The 12,104-nt window shown below is 61.8% G+C and overlaps 1 protein-coding gene across 1 annotated transcript in view; it reads left to right on the top strand.

Moving 5' to 3' along the window:
• Positions 1-3,583: 3,583 nt before the first annotated feature.
• Scarb1 (scavenger receptor class B member 1) overlaps positions 3,584-12,104 on the top strand; it is a 70,346-nt gene continuing 61,825 nt past the window's right edge. Inside the window, exon 1 of the mRNA XM_047560981.1 lies at positions 3,584-3,921. Within this exon, the coding sequence (XP_047416937.1) occupies positions 3,796-3,921 (126 nt within the window). The 5' untranslated portion in view covers positions 3,584-3,795. The remainder of the gene's footprint in view (positions 3,922-12,104) is intronic.

Below are 12,104 nucleotides of genomic sequence, written 5' to 3'. Positions count from 1 at the left end.
CCTTCCCTGCCCTCGCTGGACCGTGGGAGCCGCCCCATCCTCCGCGGCCTCCCCTGCCCGGCCTGCCCTCCCTCTCTGCCTCTCCTCTGTCCTTCCTCCCTTGGTGTTTGGGCCCTGGCGCCGCGGGACTCGGGGTCAAGTCTCCGCTCTGTCCGCTCCGCGGGTGTCTTTTCTGGCAGGTCCTTAAGCTCCCCTGCAGTGTTTCCAGGCCCCAGGGTGATGACAACTTTCTGGGCTGCCTGCAGGAGGGAGTGACCACGCCCAGCTGGCTTCCAGTCAGGGTGCAGCCAGGACTAACGCATTCCATCCTCGCCATGACCCCGGGCGCTGCAGCTTGGATCATCCGCAGGGGGCACAGAGAGGGTGAGCGGCTTGTCCCAGGTCACCATGCCAGCAGCCGGGCTACCTGGCTGCAGGCAGCGCCTAGCCTTGGCACTGAGACCTCCCGTCTGCCAGGCACCAGCCTAGGAGAGGGGCACAGGAATGGCTGGAACAGACTCCTGTTCTTGTGAAGCCTCTTCTGCGCTGGAGGAGGAAGGAAGGAACACAGTCCAACAAATAAGCATGTGTGTGGTGTGGCGTTGGACGTGGGAGGTCTGTGGAGAAATGGAGAGTGGGGAGCGACACAGATGGGCACAGTGGGGGTGGCTTGTGATTTTGAAACGGCCGATAGGAAGCAAGATGTCTTTGATAAGGTGATATTTGAGCAAGGGCTTGGAGGGAGGGCAGCTCGACTGCTAGAAAGATGAGCACTCCTGTTGTGGGAGCTTACGTGCAAAGGCCCTGGGGCAGGAGCAGGTCAGGAGGGGGTGTGACTGGAGCAGAGGGGAACAGAGGGAAGATGAAGTCAGGGAGATGGTGTGGACCTGGCAGGCCTTGGCGAGGACCTTGGCTTTGCTTCTGAGTGAGGTGGGAGCCATGGGAAAGTTTTTTTTTTTTAATAACAGTTTTTATTGAGATACAATTTGCATATCATAAATCCACTCATTTGAAGTGTACAGTCCATTGGCTTTTAGTATATTCATAGAGTTGTACACCATTACCACACTCAGTTTTATTTTATTTTGTATTGTTGCTGGGGATGTAACCCAGGGTGCTTTACCACTGAGTCACATCCCCAGGCCTTTTCTATTTTATTATGTATTTAATTTAAATTTTTTTTAGTTGTGGATGGATCTTTACTTACTTTTATGTGGTGCTGAGGATGGAACCCCGTGCCTCACACATGCTAGGCAAGCGCTCTACCGCTGAGCCACAACCCCAGCCTCTCTATTTTATTTTGAGACAGGGTCTCACTAAGTTACCCAGACTGGCCTCAAACTTGCCATTCTCCTGCCTCGGCCTCCCAAGTCACCAGGATTACAGGCATGCTCCACCATGTCCGGCGCCACCATCAATTTTAGATTCATTCCAAAAAAGGGATGCGCTTAGCCATGAGCAGCCGCCCCCATGCGCCCCAGCCCCTGGCAATCCCAGTCTACCTTTGTCTCTACGACCTGCCAATTCTGCGCACTGCGCCAGCGTGGAAGCCGCCTGCGGTCTTTCTGGTCTGGCTCCTTCACCTGCCAATCACCTGGTCTGGCTGCAGGCAGCAGGGTGGGCACTGTGCCCCTGGGCGCTGGGCACCCAGGTCTCTCTTTTCGCTGTGACCACTCCTCAAGGCTCCTGTGTGCAGCGTGGCCACGTCCTTCTTCCCAGGCTGCCCTCCCTGCCACCCGCAGCCACCGTCCTCCTCAAGGCCGAGGCTGGTCACGTGTTCCAGCTCCTTTCATCTCTGCCCGTCCTTCTGGTGGAGTGTCAGCGTGGTGGCCACCAGGGCACTGTGGCCCGGCCTTGGGTCCTCTTGGGTAAGCACCACGCACATTTGGACCTTGAAGACTTGATGGTACAGGGATTGGGTGACAAGGCCAAGGTGAGATGGTATCGGAGAAGGGAGGGCGTGCAGCTGGTTGGCTGATTTCCAACCATTACAAACGTCACTAGAAATAAAACAACCCCCATGGCCGAAGGCTGTCCAGGACCTTAGGGGTTCGATGGGAATTATTTTAATCAACAAGTTACTTGATGATTAAAAGTTGTTAGCTAGTTGATTCTTAAGTATTCACGGAGTACCAGTGCTGGGGTCCCAGCTGGGTGTTGCCCCAGGTGCTGGGGACGAACTGCTGGCAAAAGGAGCAGCTTGCCTCTGGGGAGATAAGTGGGGTGAACGAGGGGTGAGGGCGGGGGCGGGGCGGAGAGGTGGTGGGCCTGACACTCTTCTGAGCAGGGTCACACATTTCCAGTGTGATCCATTCTCACGACCGCTCTTGGAAAGGGGCTCTTACTCTACCCAGTTTACAGAGGAGGAAACAGTACAGGTTTCTCTGAGCCTGCTCCCATCTGACGCCACAGCCTGGCCCCGGCCCCACCCCCAGATGCAGGTCGGGTGGCCCTCTTGGGGCACTGGACATATTAGGTCTGGAGAGCGGAAAACACTGCTGGCAAGGCCAGGGCATAGTAAGTGCTCAATAAGTACTGACTTGGGCCAGGACAGGCCGCCAAGCTGCTGGCTCCTAGGGCAGCCTGAGGGGCACAGGGCCGCATTCTGAGCCTTAGCCGGAGGGACACAACCCTCACTTGGAGAGGCTTGCCCTCTTAGGAACCCCATCCAGAAAACAAGGGACTGGCCTGCATGAGGGACCCCAAACTCATGGTCAGAGGGGCCGTGGAGGGACCTCTCCATCTGGGGTGGCTGCTGCTCAGCACCAGACACAGTTTTGTTTTCTTGGAGTACTGGTCAATGAGTCACTTGGTTAATTAACTTTTAATTAAGGACCTAGGGGAATCGCCCACATTCATCTGCTCCCTTGCTTATCTGTGCCCTGCTCCCTTGGAAAGCAGACCTGCTTCCTGGGTTAGGCTGGGCGCCTCAGTTTCCTCATCTGTAAAATGGAGCCACTGGGTGCTCAGCACCTGAGCGCTGGGAGAAGCCTGCCTCCTTGGCTCCCAGCAGTGCTTTTGTGGGGAGCTCTCGCGCCTGGCAGTGCCCCGAGATAGGCACTTGGCAGGGCCGGGGGAACGGAGCCCAGGTCTCGCATTCTAGGTGGCTGGCATTCTAGGTGGGCACATGGTCAGCATGCAGAGAAGCGGGAGATTACGCGCGGGTGGCGCTCGGTGATAAGGATGAGGGCGCACGGCGGGCGCTGTTGTGCACAGGCCGGCGGGGAAGTCCTTTCTGATAAGGTGCCTAGAACACGCGGGTGTCTGGGGACACGATTCGGATGGAAGGGTGCCCATAGCCCCAGGCGGGGGTCTGCTGGCTGGCGCGCCTGGCCCAGGGGCAGCGAGGCCAGAGCCGAAGGCGCGTGCTCGGGGTGCGGGCCGAGGTCCGGGAAGTGGTGAGCAGTGACCACGAGGCGGAGAGGGGAGGAGGGCGGCCGGGGAGGACGAAGGGGAGCAGCGCGGGGGCGCCGGCGCCGCGGACGCTGTGCACACGGGGCCCGCGAGGGGACAGAAGCAGCGACAGGAGGGCGGGCGGAGGGCGTGTCCGGCGGCCGTGACCCCGCCCACCCGGCCCCGCCCCGCCCCGCCCCGCCGCCGAGCCGCCCGCGCCCCGAGCCCGCCGGCCGGGGCGGGCCATGGCGCATAAAACCGCTGGCCGCCTGCCGGGCTGCTCCTCCGCGCGCTGCCGTCCGGGGCCCGCCGTGCCGCTGCGGCCCGCGCGCCCGAGTCCCCGCCTCCGTCGCCTCCGTCGCCTCCGTCGCCGTCCCCCCGGGCGCCGAGCCCCGCGAGCGCCGGGCGCCAGGGCGCGCAGACATGGGCGGCCGCTCCCGAGCGCGCAGGGCGGCCGTGGCGCTGGGCGTCACGGGGCTGCTGTGCGCCGTGCTGGGCGCCGTCATGATCGTCGTGGTGCCCTCGCTCATCAGGCAGCAGGTCCTCAAGGTGGGTGAGGCGCCCCAGGCCCCGGGCCCCTCGGGGAAGCACTGCCCACCTCCCCCGTGCCCTCGTGGCCCAGGCCGAGGCGGCGGCGAGTGGGGCGGTCCGGGTCTTTGCTGGAGGCACGAGCCTGGATGACCGACGGGGGGGCTCAGGGGTCTGGGGCCCAGGACCGGTGCGGAGCGTGGCCAGGTTGCCCCGCGGTGCCGCCCCAAGCAGCCCAGCCGCCCCGCGCCTCCTTGCACCGCCGCCTGGGCAGTGCCTGGCGACATGAGGGCTGCACTCCGCTGTATCTCGAGCGCCCACGCGGACAGGATGTGCTTCTGCGAGGCTCACGTGGTGGCCAGCCCACAGTGGGTGCTCAGGGGAGCATCCCGGCGGCCGGGGTCTCCCCAGGAAGCCCTGCTCGGGGCAGGGCGCCGCCTGGGCCCCATGCCTCCCGGGCAGCGGCAGGGTAAGCCGCTTTCCTCCCGGGTGCGGGCAGAGGCAGGCACCGGCCCTGTGCGGGCGCTTGAGCCTTTCTGATCCCCGCCTTGCACACTGCTGCCCTTTCACCCAGGGAGACCCAGGTGGTGGCCGACTGGCCTTCAGACCAGCAGACTCTGCCCCGCTGCCTGGGTGGCCTGTTCGAATGAGCTGGAGTGTGTGAAGGGCCAGGAGATGGCAGCTGTCACGCTGGAGCTAAAAGTGTCTCAGGGCTTTGAAGCCACTGAGCCAGCACCTGCGGTGCCCGGGCGGGAAGCAGGCTCACCCGACCCTCCGTCCCAGCAGCGGCAGAGCTGGGGTGAGTGGAGGGTCTCAGGCCCGCCACTCTCGCACCTTAGCCTGCGTCTCCCAGATGGGGACTTGTCGCACTCCGGGACCTGCCCTGTCCGCCCACTCCGGGCGGACAGTGAGTGAGTGGACCCTGAGGAGGGACACCTCTGCTTAGACTTGTCTGCCACTTCTGGGGACCCCGCTGGCTTGAAGATGGAGCCGCGCTTGCTTTTTCTCGGGGTCTCTGCGGGAGCGGTTTCGGGCGGACTCTCTGCGGCTCCTCTTTTCTGTTTTCCTGGCTTTTCCCACCATGCCCCATTGCATCCTGCAAGCTGCTTGCGAAGAAGTCCCGGTCAGAGGCGGAGCGGCGCGAACCTTTCTCTCCTGGGGCGTCTTCTCTGCCTGCTGCGGCAGCTCAGGGTGTTTCTGTTTTGATTTTCAAAGTAGCGGCATGAGCCTTATCTCAGTGACAGCCTGTGGTTTCTGGTGCCAGGACCTGGCCGCCTGCTCCCCAGGGAGCCTGTGCACAGGGCGGGGGAGGTGCGAGCACGTGAGCTGTGCAGAGAGCACCAGAGTGGCTCCAGGTGCGGGTCTCACCAGCCGTCTGGCCTTATTTCAGGGTGTTTTCTTTCTCAGACTGTGGGTCGGGGTAAGGGTGTCCCTGGGTTTATGCGTTTGTCCCTGGGGGTTCCAGAAAGGAGGACCGTGGCCTGAGCTGTCATGGAACTGGAGCTCCTGGCTTAGCGCCGGGCGAGCCTCCAGCACCCTGAGTGTCCCAGAGATGATTGGCTTGGGGCTGCGTGGCGTGAAGGCAGGAAGACAGGGAGGCACGCCCAGCCCGGGACAGCCGCTCCCGCTGGAGAAGAGCCTGTGCTCAGAGTGTCGTGGGACCCCGGGGAGGGAGGGCGCCCGCCCAGGTTGTCTTTGGCCTCCGATGCCCACGTGCGACTGAGTAGGAGGCCTGTGGGTGCTTTTGATTGTTCAGTGCTTTGTTGTTGTTGTTGTTGTTGTTGATTTAAGGAGTTCATGTAGAAAAGCATGAATGTGTAGAAAAGTACAAGATCAAGCCGGGCTGTTGCGTGGCGGAGCTCCTGCCCAGCCTGCTGGAGGCCCTGGCTTTGACCCCCAGCACTGCAAGGGGCCCAGAAAAAAGAAGGTGCCTCCGTTCTCCTCCCCTCCCCTGGTGGCCCGGCCCCTCGGCCTTCAGGGCTCTCGGCCTGTGCATAAACACAGGGACATGGATTTTTTCGATGAATTGAGCTGCACCCTGGATAAACATCCGAGCATTTGCCTTGCGGTTTAGTGACATTGCTTAAGGATTTTTCCATGCTGGAACATGTATATCTGGTCACATTTTTTCTTCTCCACTGTGTGATTTTCCTTTGAAGAGGTAAATACTTGTTTGCCTATTTCTCTCTGTTTTTAATTTTAATTTTCAGTACTGGGGGTTGAACTCAGGAGCACTCTACTCATGAGGTACCTCCTAGTCCCTTTTTTAAATTTCAAGATGGGGGTTTTTGCTAAGTTGCTGAGGCTGGCCTCTAACTTGTGATCCTCCTGCCTCAGCCTCCGAAGTCACTGGGATCACAGGTGTGCGCCACCACGCCGGGCACCTGTTTCTCTATTGACTGCCCCGAGCGTCAGTGAGTCCATACCTCTGGGTGCATCCAGAACCTCCACGGTGTGGATTTCCAGAAGTGGAGCTTCTCGATTCCACGTGTACTCAGTCTGAGTTGCGATAGTTACTAGCAGATTGCTCTTCTGAACAGACCTATCACTTACCTTCCATCCCGTCCCCTCCTCTCCACCAGAGATTTTTAAATTACCCTTTTCTTTTCTTGGGGCTCCTCTGATGTGCCTAACGGGGTCGAGTGGGTCCACGGTGTGGTCAGGCCCGGGGAGCTGGCGGCCGAGGCCTTGCTGGCCGGGTCCTCAGGCCTATCACTCCACTTCTGAGCTGGGCTCCTTTCCTCGGCTCTAAGACAAAGTCAGATCAGGCTTGTCTCCCAGTGAGATTAGAGGGAACAAAGGAGATTAGGGGGCCCGGGGAAACGCTCTGGGTGCACCCCGCTGTCCCTCCACCCGGACAGGAGGCCCTGGGATCCCTCCTTCCTAGAGATAAGCTATCTGGGCCGTGGCAAAGGTCAGGCACTTGGTCAGGAACTCGCTGGGCACGCAGCTCCTGGCAGGCGGGGCCCCGCACCCCACTCCATCTACTCCAGGGGGAAGTAGAAAATAAACCAGGAGCTGTTTGTCCAAAGAATTTCTGGGCAAAAATTAGAAAGCAGGAAGTGGATGTGTACATTTCAGCACAGCCAAGTTGCCGAAACTCCCTGCTAAGGGGAAAAAGTCTCTGGTGCTATTTATGTCAAAACAACAAGAACAACAAAACTACTGAACGACAGTCTGCGTTCTCACTCGTCCCCTCCTTCCCGCCTTCCTTTCTCTCTTTGCAGTACCAGGTTTGCCGCGGGCACTCCACCAGGAGCCGCGTCCCCAGCCCTTTTTTATTTTTCATTTTTATTTTGAGGCAGGGTCCCACTAAATCGCTGAGGCTGGCCTCGAACTTGCGATCCTCCGGCCTCAGCCTCCTGAGTTGCTGGGATTACAGGTGAACCCCTGCACCCAGCAGTGTTCTGTATTTTCAGTATTCTGATGGCAGAAGCTCGGAAGGAGGTGTGGAAGGGTACTGGCCAGCCTGACGGAGCTGGTTTCTCCAGCGGGGAGGACGGGACCTGGGGGTGTGGCCAGAGGAAACGCTGAAAGATCGTGCTTTATCCGTGATGCTCTTTATTTTTTGAACAGTATTCATGTGTTATGTGTTTCATTAAAAAGTTACATAAATTTCTTCAAAAAATAGCCCAATATGGAGACTGTAGCAGAGAGGCCCTGGGACTGAGGTCACGGGGAGAGTGTGGGGTTGGACAGGGGTCGACGCTAAGGCTTTGCTTGTGACCGTCTCGGCATCTGTACGTGGGGCTCACTGTGCGCCGGGCAGGGTTCAGACTCTTCTCTCCAGGTGAGCTGGTGTGCACGTGTGTGTGTGTGTGTGTGCGCACGTGTGCGAGCAGCACCATGAGGCACGGGTTGAGGGGTGAGGGGGTCCTGCATCCTCTGCACGCGGTGACCCCTCTCTCTGGCCACCGTCTTTGACGATGGGCCTGGTAACCTTCTCCCCCGTCCAGGAGAGAAGCTGAGTCCCCGGAGTCCCTGCTGCTATCTTTGTCTGTTTTTGGTACCAGGGATTGAACCCGGGGGCGTGTCACCACCGAGCTGCATCCCAGCCCATGTGATGTTTTATTTAGAGACGGGGGTCTCCCTAAGTAGCTGAGGCTGGCTTTGAACGCATGATCCTCCTGCTTCAGCCTCCAGAACCGCTGGAATGACAGGCGTGTGCCACCCCATTGGGATCAGCCACAGGGCCCACTAATTTTCCAGCTGCCTGGGTCTTTATCTCAGTAAATGGCATCTTCGGTAGTTTCCAGGTCACTTGCCTGCATGCTCCTTCCTGATACCCCTGCATCTTAGAGGCCAGCAAATCTTACTGACTGTGCCTTCAAGACACCTGGACTCCGACCCCGTCTTATCGTCTTGACCCTGTGGCCTCAGTCCCCGGAGTGCTGCTTGGACTGGTGCAGTAGTCTCTCCGCCTCCACAGGCAGCTGGTCGGGTCCCCGTGCTCAGCGCCCTGTGAGGTTCCAGTGTCACTCTAGGCGGGCCTCTTTTCCTCTCCTGCCCTAGCCCCGCTGTCTCGTAGTGGCCCTCGAACCCCTCCAGCCTGCTTGCTGGCCTGGAAGCTCGTCCCCCGCTTACCTTGGTATCAGGCCTCCGCCTCGGTCCCAGGACGTGTGCATTTATGCATCTCTCTCCCTGTCGCTCGTGGGACCGCTCCCCCCAGAAGGGTCAGGGTGCCAGGTGGCCCGGGCCGTGCCCCCAGGTGTGCCTGCGGCGCTGCCCTTCCTCTACCCTTCCCGTCCCTGGCTGGCCAGGCGGGCGGCTGCCCGTCAGTGCCTATTTCTAGGCCCCGCATCTTTGCTCTTGTTTCCCTCTTGGCTCCCGTGGGCTCCCCATGTGCGGCGTGCCCGCGGGCAGCAGCGGGCCCCTGTGGACCCTGGCACGTGTTCCTGCTGGTGTCCACCCTGGCCTGGCACCCCTGCCCGCAGGCCCACGGCCACGTGTGCTCCCAGGTGTGCTGTCTTGGCGGCCGCGGCCGCCGCCTGGCTTCTAGGCCAGGCCTGGCACGGTGAGCACCCAGCACCTGGGTCTTCCCCTTCCAGGAATCGCTCCGGGCCCTTCCCCGAGTGGCCGACGCTGGCCGTGTCCCCGGAGGTGACTCACCCGGCCAGCAGGAACACGAGGAGCCCGGCTACCTGGAACCGTGTTTTCTGGCCTCGGCTTCCAGCAGGGAGGTGGAGCCGGGCCCCTGTGGAGGGCATCTCCCAGGACCGCCCCAGGTCCCTGGGGTCTGCAGGGCACGCCCGGCCCACGTCTGCAGCCCAGGAAGGGCCTTAGTGTCCGGAGAGCGGTCACCTGCTCTCAGCCAGCAAGAGAGACCCCGGGGTCCCCTGAGCCCAGGCCCCCTGAGCCAGTCGCCCAAGGGAGTTCTCGGGGTCTCGTCTTAGGATATGAGAGTTCAGGCAGGGAGGGTCGGCCCCACGCCCTCTGCCCCGCAGCCCAGCCTCTCCCGGCTGGGACCCCTCTGCCCCGCACCCCAGCCTCTCCCGGCTGGGACGCCGTTAACGGATTTTCATTTTTGGTACTGGGGACTGAACCCAGGGCACGTCACCACTGAGCCACACCCCCAACCTTTTTATGTTTTATTTTGAGACGAAGTCTTGCCAAGTTGCTGAGGCTGGCCTGGGACTTGGGATCCTCCTGCCTGGGCCTCCCAAGTCGCTGGGATCACAGGCGTGTCACCGTGCCCCGCTGTAAACAATTCATTGTGCAGAGGATTTAATGGTCTCCACCACAAGTAAAAACACAGAATAAAAAGAGTCCCTTCTAGTGACCTCTCCCCCGTCTCCTAGTCCAGCAGCCTTGGCCTCCACGGACCCCGTGCAGGGCGGCACAGAAGGGCTCCTGTGGCCTCTCTGGCTCGTCCGGGCCTCCGCCTCCAGCCGCGGTAGCGTTTCTGCCCTCTGCCCAGAGCCCCCAGGACAGGGATCCGGCTGGCCTCGCCTTGTTGCCCCCAGCCGGTTTCCTCCGGCTCCTGGAGTCCTGGTGCCGGGGAAGGAACAGGCGCGGCTGACCCTTGGTTGCTTCCTGGCATTTTGAAAGAAGTTCCTTCCACCTTCTCTGGAAGCTTCGAGGGGTCTCTGGAGCCACTTTAGAAGTGCGTCCCCTGGGCCCCTCCTCCCTCGCTGGCGGGCCCTCCTGGCCTCAGCGGCTGGTCCTCCTGTGACTGGCTCAGCTCGCTTCCCGTGCTCGCTCGGGCCGGGCGCAGCTCCTCCAGGGCTGGGTGGTAAATGCCACTGAGGCCCTGCCCACCCCCAGACTGGCTTCCCTGGGCCTGTTGTTTCCCCCGGAGTCCAGCCTCCAGCGCCGCCAACCCTGTCTCCCCCAAGACCCTCCCCCTTTTTGGAGGCCCCCCTGTCCTGTAGCTGCCTGGGTCGAGGCAGGGGTCAAGGCCAGGGGTCAAGGCCAGGGGTCAGCCCTCATTGGCCTTCTCTGCCTCCCACCTGAACCCATCAAGAAGTTTGATGCTTCGTCTTCAAAATCCGAGTCCAGCGCTTCCTCCTGGGGCCCGTGGCCACTCTGGTCCTAGGACCGTCTGCCTGGGTTCCCGTGGTGGCCTCCTGTGGCCTCCCTGAGTTCCACCTTGCTCCCCAGGAGGGTCTTCTCAGTGGAGAAGCCCCAGGGCCTCTGGCCCGGCCCTCAGGGTCCAGGCAGCCGTCGCCCTTCCGCCCTCCGCCCTCCGCCCCCCTGGCCGGGCCCTGCTGCTCCCGCGGCCCTGCCGTGTGGGACTCGCCTGCGCATCCTGTGCCTTGTTTACTGTCCGTGTCTCCCCATGCGACTGTGGGGCCCGCGAGGGCGAGGACCGTGGTGTCCTTCACTGCCGTGTCCTCAGCCCTCGGAACACGACCTGTCACTTCATCTCAGGTTCCCAAATATTTACCGAGTGGATGTTCAAAAGGCAGGTCGCTTCACCGGGTGGCTTGTCACCACTGGCAGGTCACGGTCCTGGGCTGGGGTGTGAGGCCACCCCAGCGGCCACGTTCCCGTGTGCCCGCCAGCACCTCCCCAGGGCTGTCCCTCACCTGTCCCTGTTGCTCTGCTGCCAGTTCTTCTGGTCACAGCCAGGATGCTCTTTCAAATATGCAAACTGGGTCCTGTCAAAGAGCTGCCTGGGATCTCCCCGCGCTTGGCTTCTACCCGTCCACCCTGGCCCGCGAGTCCTTCCTTCATGGGCCCGGCCTGCCTCGCGACTCAGCATTCCCAGCCCAGCGCACAGGCCCTGCCTTCGATCCCATCAAGCTCTTTCCTGCCCCAGGGTCTTTGCACAGGCTGTTGCTTCTTCCCAGAAGGCCCTTCCCCTGGGGGCCTTTACACCGGGGTCCTCCTACATTTCAGTTCAAATGCAACTTCTTGAAGAGGACGCTTCCTAGCTACAAGCCACCTGTGGACAGCTGTCCCCCTCTGCCACTGGCTCCAGCTGCGTTGTGACGGCTGCGTGACCCTGCTGAGCCCTGACCTTTGAAATTACCGCATCCACTTGCTTGAGGTTCTAGAGACAGGGTCCTCGAGGGGCTTGTTCTTGGCTGGACCCCACGGTTGACGCCCCTTGTCCAGGGTGGAGACAGGGCCGGTGGCCTCAGGCTGGTGCAGGGACAGGACGCTGTGGGCCCTTAAGAGCATGGACGTCGGGCCCAACTGCCTGGGCCCAGGCCCCGCTCTGGCCCCTGCTGTGTGGCTGCGGGCTGGGTGCAGAACCTTGCTGTGCTCGGGCTCCCTGGCCGCCGGCGGGGGCTGCCCTGCAGGCTGAGGGTGCTCCCTGCCCCTCCAGCACCCAGAGGCCCGGGCCCTGGACGCACCCACAGACCCGGGGCCTGAGCCGCAACCTGCTTGGCCTGGGTTCCAGAGGCTTCTCTCTGGGCCCGGCGTCTCCCCTGGGAGCGGGTGTCACCTCACTGGCCCGTCCCTGCCCTGCAGAGGAGGCGGTGGTGGGAGGACACGGCTTACAGGCCGTCCCCCCGGCTGCCTGTGGGCGGGGGAGAGAAGCAGCACCTGTGCTGGCAGAGCCGGGAGGCAGGGAGGCTGGAGGCAGGAGGCAGGGAGGCAGGATCCAGCTCGGCCCGGCCTCCGGGAGGGAGCGGGCACCTCCCTGCCCCGCACCACAGCCTGAATTCATGCCTGGGGTGGGACTCGTGCACCCCAGCGGGGGCGGTGGGTCCCCGTGACGGCAGAGGCTCTGGTTGGTCAGGCTCGGTCACGTG

This window comes from Sciurus carolinensis, chromosome 8 (assembly GCF_902686445.1).
Source record: "Sciurus carolinensis chromosome 8, mSciCar1.2, whole genome shotgun sequence".
Lineage (NCBI taxonomy): Eukaryota > Metazoa > Chordata > Mammalia > Rodentia > Sciuridae > Sciurus > Sciurus carolinensis.
Note: the sequence above shows the minus strand (reverse complement) of the source record. Positions and strands in the feature narration are given on the sequence as shown.